Genomic DNA, 9,442 nt, shown 5'->3' with positions numbered 1-9,442 from the left:
AGGCAGAGAAGAGATGAAAGAGGAACAGAGGAGAGAGAAATGGGCACAGGAGATTAAAGACAGAGAAGGAAGAGACAGAGGATATGAAAGAGGTAGAGAGGAGAGGGAAGAAGTAGTGGAGAAAGAGAGAGAAAGAGACAGACAGAGAGAGGGGGGGAGAACGAGGAAGAGAGATGAAAGAGTTACAGAGGAAAGATAGGCAGAAACGAGAGAGGTGCTTGGAGAGGAGAGAAGAGGCAGTGTTTGAAGGGAAGAAACGGATTTGATAAAATGAAAGAGGGGTGCATGGAAAGATGTTTTCTTTTTTTAATTTAAAAAAAAATTAGGTTCTTTAGTGGTACACAGCTTTCCAACTCTCAATGACAGTTACACAAAGGGAACAAAAGCTAGCATCTTCCCTGCCATATTCCACCACACATAACCAGACAGGCTATGAGAATATCGTCATGCATTTCACTATGGTTTCACTAGTTACGGCAACTTTAAAGATATCGTTCCACCAACGCTGGAGTTACTGTCACTTAGGAAATCCAGTCTCGGAGGTGGACATAAGGAAAGGAGGGAAGGATAAGACTAAGTGGCTGAAACAAGTGGAGGAAATAGGGAAGAGGCGCCGGAGGGGAAAAAAAAAAGGTAGAGCCAGATGGAAGTTGGTAATGGGGAGGATGGTATGGGTGGAGAGGTATGTAAATAGGTAGAGAAAAGGAGGGATACGACAGACAGGTGAGGAGATAGAATGCGGGAGACAAGGAAGGAGAGAGTGGAATAGGTAGAAGAGTAAAGATAATTCTTGTGAGGGGGGGGGAGATTTTTAAAGGCACAGGATAACCCAATGCTTTTTCTAACGCTTATTACAGGAGAATCAGTCACCGTATCCAGCAGGGAAGTCACCATATATTTCTCTCCACGAGGACTGCTGAGATACCCCACTATCTGAAGCTTTCACTACCCCGCCCCCACCTAAAGGGGAACTACAATAAAGCTTTCAATATACCGCCCCCACGTAAAGGAGCACCACAATAAAACATTAAATACTCTGTCCCCACCTAAAGGGGCACTAAAATAAAAATGGGACCCATACAGGCCAGGTCCTCAAACTTCATACTACTGTAACTTACTGAAGTGAGAGATACGGGAAACAGTATAAAACAAAACCAGTGCTACATACACCAGTGCTATACATAGTATATACACCCAGTGTTATATGCACAATGTTGACACGTCAACATCTGTGTTCCACGACCAGCAGATACAAGAATTACCGAAACATCACGAGTAACCTTCACCACCACCTACTTTAAAGGCTTGAACAGCCAGGTTGTGATGGCTAGTAGCAACTGCTTGGTTGACCAGGCAGTCAATAGGGAAGCCTGACCCTCAGGTAGGGCTGAGGGGGTAGAACCCTAGAAACCCGTCAGAGACACATCACTCAAATGGGAATTATCATCCATGAAACATTGTAATGCCATGAGAGGAACTCCAAACGGTTCAACCATTCCTTACCTTCCTCTGTTGTGCTCTTGTCTCCATACATCTTGACGGAGGAACCTCGCCCACCTGCAGGAGAGACAAAGAGTTTAGCATTCACCAGATGGCGACATCTACCGTCGTCTGCAAATTAAGCTAAATTCTGTAAAACCTGTGAGCGATTTCGAGGGTTGTTCTACTCTCGCAGTAAGGCCTGAGGCCAGGTTTCCATTATCCCCTAACCTAATCCCCTCCCCCTCCCCACACACACGCGCGCTGCATGAGGCACTAAATTAGAGGCCGCTACCACTGACATACATAGTGACAAAATCAATGACAAACTCTGAAGATACTGGAGCACTGTGGAGAAGTGGAACTTCGTCGAAGAAAACCAACACAAATTTAGGTATGGGAGATCTTGTCTCACGAACCAACTCGAATTCTGCAACAAGGGACACACAGATGAGCGCATTGCATCTTTGACTGGAAAAATAATTTGACAATGTAGTACACAAGTGACTCGTCCAGAAACTAGAAGAACAAGCAGGGGTGAAAGGAATAGCAAGGAGTGCGTGAAGAGAAGATAGAGTAACAATAAAGTCAAGAAAAACCAGGTTGGAATTCTCCATGAATCATTTCTAGTGCAACTACTGTTCGTGATATAAATGATATTTCAAGAGACTTGGCAGACTGTGTACAGTGCAGGGGAGCCCGACTTCTCAGCGTCCTCGCTCCGTGCATAAGGGAGTTTGGTGCAACCAGGATAGGCAATAAGGCTAGAAAAATACAATTTTAATCCTCAGGCTTATGTTCAAGTTAATGAAACTGGAGCCTTCAGCTGCAACACGCGTAGACATACAAGCATGGGAAACGGTGTAGGTTTGAAATTCTCTAAGATGGGATGTTGAATAGCGAAACGTCAACTTGTTAGAGTAACAGGGAGGTCACGAGTGATTAAAAGCACCATTAGGAAGAAGGAAGGGGATTACTGGGTGAAAGATAATACTGCGTAAACAGTCTTACTAAATCAAATTGGAAGTTTTTGTGTGAAACTGTATGGAGACAGTAAGTTCATTAGGAAAAGCTCAGCATAGATAAATCATGTGGTATTCAGCACGATTAAGTCGGGATAAGTCCACCATAAGCATCAAATGCCCAACTTTGTGTCGTCTTGCCGTGCCTTGGACACAGGACCGGAACCACAGACAAAAATCCGCATTGGAGTTTTTTCTCTGACGAATAAAATAACATAAGCAAAGAAGTCAGAATCTCTCAGGAGACATCCCAGATAGAATGAAGGCGAGGAAGGAAGATGTTATGCTGCGTCAGATATGATAGTACTCGTTAAGCAATAACCCAGTACTAATGGTCAGCGACGCCACCCGTCTCCTCTTACCTGAGAGCACAAATCCTCGAGTACACACTTACGTACTATAAGCAAGAGGCAAGAGACTGCTGTCCAAAGGTAAGCGAGGTCATATTAACGTTGCTACTAAATCACAGAACAGGTAGGGCTTGGAGCAATAGTAGGAGAGTCCTAAAACTCACGAGCCAGTTTGCAACTGTGTTATTACGATTTCTTGAGTGCACGTGAACGGCTTACAATACTGACAAGATGAAAATTAGACATGTGCAACATCTGGGTATCTATTGTAGATTTTTCGTCATCCAGTGCTTTATCAATACAAATTCAAGGACACTACAGCATCATGGACTCTTAGTTCAGACTACATCTCCACAACCTTCAATACTATAAACCCGTCCCTTGGGTATGACCCACTTACAATGGGGAATCCCGCCTACAATGACTTCGTCTGCTACTCGTCCCTCACCACCTGACGCCAGTATATAAACGTCAGCTTTCTTGCCTGTGCTCCAGATTCTTCACTACTACGGTGTTCTTCACACCAACTCCACGGTTGAGGGACTGATTACCTCATCTTCTGTATGTAGTTCTACTGTCTTCAGATTATGTCGTTAAATTAGTATTGATAAAGCCACTGGATGGCGAAACGTCTACAATAAAGATATCCAGATGCTGCACATGTGTCTAATTTTCATTTCATGAGTCACGATGGCGACTATACTAACCTGTTAATAGTTCCAGGATCATTGTCTCCACAGGCCTCCAAAAGCCAGGTAATCACTTCAATACCTCTCCCCCCCCCCTAACCCCACCTCGACCATCAACAGTAAACCACCAGAGTTGCCCGACATCTATATTTTAAACGTTGGAAGCCAATCCCCCGTCCTCCAGAGCCCTTCACAACTACCAGGCCAGTACCATTTTCGGTCCTAAGGCTCCGAATTTGTCCTATGGTTCCTGGAGGGAGGCCAGGGTCTTCCATACACACGCTTCACAGGCACCAACATATTTGGAAGAACCTCAGGGATAAGATGCCGACTCTCTCCTTCCCTCTCCCGACCACCTAGATAACGATCTCAGATCATTCACTCCCGAGACATAAAAAGACCTGGTGACCTGAGGGTGAAAGACGTGGTGAAATTAGACTTGTGAGAAAGGAACGACCCCGTTGATTAAGCGAGATTGCCTGTGTGATTTCCCACCACTGGCTGTGTTGCTACACGAGAATGAAGAGAGAATATTGTAAAAGGCTATACAACATGGATAATCTAGGACATAAGTGGGCAATTTAATTTTAAATGCACTCGTAGATGTGGCGAAAGAAAGAGTGAAATTCACCACACCTTGCAAAAATTGAGAAATTATGTTGCTCAACTGAAAACTAAAAAATAATTATAATAACATGTTTGAACAAGTTTATTCAGAATATGCAAATTTTGACTAGTTACAACTGCTTTAGAAGCAAGCACGAGAAAATTTGTTGAAATTTTTGAAAATTCTTTTGTCTGACAAGTTGCAAAAATGTTGGCTGACTATCTAAAGTGGACGCACATCTCAGTTCCGTCTCTAAACTGACGTCAGCAATAAGAAATCTTTTTTTGTTTTGAATCCCACAGTCAAGAACGTCGACTATCATACCCACGTTGATCCAAACAGAATTTCGAAATGTCTCCCTTCTTACATACGGAGGATTACCAACAGATCCCTGGCTGTTTGGAGCCCTCCAAGAAAATTTGCCAACAGGTTGAGCGAAGACTTGGTCACTACATATAAGATGGTCAGAGGTAAAGACAAGGAGGATAAAAATTAACTTTTTGAAAGCGAGATTTCAATAGGAATATAAAAACCTAATAAAAATTTAAATCGGCCAAAAAAAATTGAGGTTTTTCTTCAGCATGAAAGCAGTGAGTGAATGGAAGGCAGTAGGAAGCGGTAGTAAAGGCAATTTACATGCATGAATTCAAACATACAGACTAAGCAGAGAAACTGCAAATACACAGATGAAACAAAGAAACAAATACACATACTGCGAACAGAAAAACTACAAGTAAACGGATTGTCAACACAAACTACGAATACATAAACTGTCAAAAGAGAAACTACAAATATCGACGAAAGAAAAGTATCTGGGGTACTAGGACCACTGAGTGTGATGGTTAATTCAGCGGTCGTGGCCTGCTTGAGGATCAGTAGCTCCAACACAGCACATTGTCAGTCCTACCACTGAACGGGTCATCTTAGGACATATTCATGGTAGGTTACTTACCTCGAAGAATCCAGTAACATCTGGCAATGAACATCACACAGAGCATATCGCTGAAGAAGCACAACTCAATCTCTGAACATTCACTCCTTGTGGCTTAGCGCTTCTTTTTGATTATAATAATAATAATGAACATTCACTAAGCTCTTAATGAATCCATCAGGACTCTTTACGGAATATGTGTCAAGCCTATGTATCATCACGTGTCGCATCCCATTTGTGTATTGTCCAAACCTACTGCAATGTACTCCTTCACAGCATATACTTACTAGTCTATAAGAAACCAGACCTGCCCCTTCTCCCCTTCCCCTTTTATTCATACATATACACTTTTCCATGCAGCCATATACGCCTTTTCATCCATCTCAATACATTTTCACTTTCATCACAACACCATTACATCCATCCTAGCGCACCTTTCAATTCATCCCTAAACACTTTTGATCCATTCGCACATCTTTCTTCCCCACTTCCACCATCTCTGATATACCTTTGATGTGTCTGATGAGTTTCGAGTGTGTTTGCTAGGTAACAATGCAGAATAACTGCGAGCCGCCCACTGTGCATATATTGTCTATGGACAATTTAAACCCACCCTTCCTAGGATCCAGTCTGATCAGGACACAGTACTCACATCCAGGAAGGCTTAGTAACACACTGCTTAGACCAAACTCATCAAAATTAGCATCAATTAGCCTATAACAGGCGCAGGCAAAGGGGAAAGAATTCCAGTTGCACACTTGAAAGCCCATTTCTTTAACGAAAGAGGAAATAACTATTATTTAGGCTGAAAACGGGAGGACAGAGATGCAGGACTTTTAATTTAGGCCACTCGCAACGGAGCACTGCTCAGATTTAACAACGAGAGATACTGCGGCACATCCCTCCGGCATAGTAGACAGTGACAACGGGTAATAGGAGACAACAGATAACAGTGACAACTGGTAACAACGGGAGGTACTCACTGCGGCACATGCCTCCGGTACAGTTGAAGGAAGTGAAGTCGTCACCGGAACAATAACGACCTCCGTGCTGGGGTGACGGTGCTGAACACGACCTCTGACGGTGGTGGCGGCAGTCAGGACCACAGGTCGACCATGACGACCACGACGCCCACGACCCATCCACTGCTATAGGAGGGCAAGATGGTGGAGGAGGAAGAGATGGTCGTGGAGGAAGAGGAATAGTGGGGGGAGGAGAAGGGAGAGATAGATGGGGGGAGGAGAAGGGAGAGATAGATGGGGTGGAGGAGGAAGAGGAGGCGGCGACAATCGAGGGGAAGAGAGGTGGGGAGGATAAGAGTAAAATGTTAGATACGACCGTTTTAGACGTTGTGTGTGTGTGTGTGTGTGTGTGTGTGTGTGTGTGTGTGTGTGTGTGTGTGTGTGTGTGTGTGTGTGTGTGTGTGTGTGTGTGAGTGTGTGTGTGTGTGTGTGTGTGTGTGTGTGTGGTGTGTGTGTGGTGTGTGTGTGGTGTGTGTGTGGTGTGTGTGTGTGTGTGTGTGTGTGTGTGTGTGTGTGTGTGTGTGTGTGTGTGTGTGTGTGTGTGTGTGTGTGCACGCGCGTTTGTTTTTAAATTCGTTGAATAGGGAATAGGCAGTGGATGTTTGTGGGCGAATCGGAAAAAATATATAAAAGAATGGGGAAGAGCAAAGAAACACTGGAGAGAGGAACATTAGAGAAAAGACTTTACGGAATATGTCCAAAAGGAAATTTAAAGAACCGAATAATTTAGATATAATTGCCCAGAAAGGAGTATCTGGAAAGAACTATCTAGATATGGCATTATCCAGTACTGGATAGAAGCGAAGAGTCACTACAGAATAGCAAGGAGAGGCTAGTTTGTGAAAGAGACAACCCAGCCAGCCTTTAAAGGGCTAGACAAAGGAGGAAATGAAATAATAGGTGGAAGACAAAGAGGAAATATAAGGAGAGATGGAAGACGAAGGGTAAAATTGACAGCAGCAATAACGTCTTAAGAGGCACGTAAGTACGTAAGTACCCCTGGGTACTTACGTGCCTCTTAAATACGCTGGCATATGGAGGCTAGAGGGCAACTAGGCTCAAGTGTGTAGCGTTGCTGTCAGTGGGAGAAGGTTTGCAGCAACAGTACTGGTGTTAGTGTGTGGCTGCCTCTGAGTGTGAGAGAAGACCTTAGTACTGCAATAACTATTGTTTACTTACCCAGATATATGAAGTGATAAGCATGTAGTGTCCAGAAATGCTTATATAGTGTCTAAAAATGTGTATGTAAAATGTCCAGAAATTTTTATATAGTGTCCAGGATCGTTCATGTCAACTGCCAAATTTTTTATATGAATTGCTCAGAAATAAAAGATGCAATTGCTTATAAAATGGTTTACAAAGTTTGTATATCAGAATTTTTTTTTTACCTTTCACATTTCCACATCAACACTAATTAAAATAAAATAATATTGTTTTAGTACAAAATAATTTGACATTTCCTAAATAATTATTTGACTTGCATATTTCAGTTTTCCTTAAAATTCAGAATTCTCATAGACCTAGTTTTTAGAGTCCCCTTTAAATTATTCTCCCTGATCCAGCTTTTAGAATTTCCCATAAATACAGTATTCTTCTTGACTCGGCTTTTAGTCTCTTTCTTCCTAACTTTTAGAGGCTTCATAAAAAACAGTCATCTTCCAGAAATGTCTTTTACGGTTCCCCTCAAAAACAGTGTTCTCCCAGACATAGTTCTGACGGTCACACTAATCTCTCTCACAAGAATGTCAGCCTCTCACAGGTTCTTGAATTTTCAGAAGTGTCCTCATGTCGGGCTGTGGGAATGGGAGGTAACAGGCGTAGTTCTGATAGTGCTAGTGACATTATATATATATATAATATATATATATATATATATATATATATATATATATATATATATATATATATTTTTTTTTTTTTCAACAAGTCGGCCGTCTCCCACCGAGGCAGGGTGACCCAAAAAGAAAGAAAATCCCCAAAAAAGAAAATACTTTCATCATCATTCAACTTTCACCACACTCGCACATTATCACTGTTTTTGCAGAGGTGCTCACAATACAACAGTCTAGAAGCATACACATATAAAGATACACAACATATCCCTCCAAACTGCCAATATCCCAAACCCTCCTTTAAAGTGCAGGCATTGTACTTCCCATTTCCAGGACTCAAGTCCGACTATATGAAAATAACCGGCTTTCCCCTGAATCCCTTCACTAAATATTACCCTGCTCACACTCCAACAGATCGTCAGGTCCCAAGTACCATTCGTCTCCATTCACCTCCTATCTAACACGCTCACGCACGCTTGCTGGAAGTCCAAGCCCCTGCCCACAAAACCTCCTTTACCCCTCTCTCCAACCCTTTCGAGGACGACCCCTACCCCGCCTTCCTTCCCTTATAGATTTATATGATTTCCATGTCATTCTACTTTGATCCATTCTCTCTAAATGACCAAACCACCTCAACAACCCCTCTTCTGCCCCTCTGACTAATACTTTTATTAACTCCACACCTTCTCCCAATTTCCACACTCCAAATTTTCTGCATAATATTTACACCACACATTGCCCTTAAACAGGACATCTCCACTGCCTCCAACCGTCTCCTCGCGCTGCATTTACCACCCAAGCTTCACACCCATATAAGAGTGTTGGTACTACTATACTTTCATACATTCCTTCTTTGCCTCCATAGATAACGTTTTTGACTCACATATACCTCAACGCACCACACCTTTTTTCCCTCATCAATTCTATGATTAACCTCATCCTTCATAAATCCATCCGCCGACACGTCAACTCCCAAGTATCTGAAAACATTCACTTCTTCCATACTCCTCCTCCCCAATTTGATATCCAATTTTTCTTTATCTAAATCATTTGACACCCTCATCACCTTACTCTTTCTATGTTCACTTTCAACTTTCTACCATTACACACACATTCCCAAACTCATCCACTAACCTTTGCAATTTTTCTTAGAATCTCCCATAAGCACAGTATCATCAGCAAAAAGTAACTGTGTCAATTCCCATTTTGAATTTGATTCCCAAAATTTCTAATCCCACCCCTCCCTCCCGAACACCCTAGCATTTACTTCCTTTACAACCCCATCTATAAATATATTAAACAACCATGGTGACATTACACATCCCTGTCTAAGACCTACTTTTACCGGGAAGCAGTCTCCCTCTTCTACACACACCCTAACCTGAGCCTCACTATCCTCATAAAAACTCTTTACAGCATTTAATAACTTACCACCTATTCCATATACTTGCAACATCTGCCACATTGCTCCTCTATCCACTCTATCATAAGCCTTTTCTAAATCCATAAA

At 42.5% G+C, this 9,442-nt stretch overlaps 1 protein-coding gene across 1 annotated transcript in view; it reads right to left on the bottom strand.

The window, feature by feature from the left end:
• Positions 1–1,503: 1,503 nt before the first annotated feature.
• Positions 1,504–9,442, bottom strand: part of LOC128688103 (netrin receptor UNC5D-like) — a gene marked incomplete at its 3' end in the record, with an annotated part of 49,975 nt that continues 42,036 nt past the window's right edge. The window contains exons 5-6 of the mRNA XM_070081342.1: positions 6,062–6,226; positions 1,504–1,557 (exon numbers count right to left, since the gene is read on the bottom strand). Coding sequence (XP_069937443.1) covers positions 1,504–1,557; positions 6,062–6,226 — 219 coding nt within the window. The remainder of the gene's footprint in view (positions 1,558–6,061; positions 6,227–9,442) is intronic.

Source organism: Cherax quadricarinatus, unplaced genomic scaffold, assembly GCF_038502225.1.
Source record: "Cherax quadricarinatus isolate ZL_2023a unplaced genomic scaffold, ASM3850222v1 Contig2391, whole genome shotgun sequence".
Taxonomy (NCBI): domain Eukaryota; kingdom Metazoa; phylum Arthropoda; class Malacostraca; order Decapoda; family Parastacidae; genus Cherax; species Cherax quadricarinatus.
Note: the sequence above shows the minus strand (reverse complement) of the source record. Positions and strands in the feature narration are given on the sequence as shown.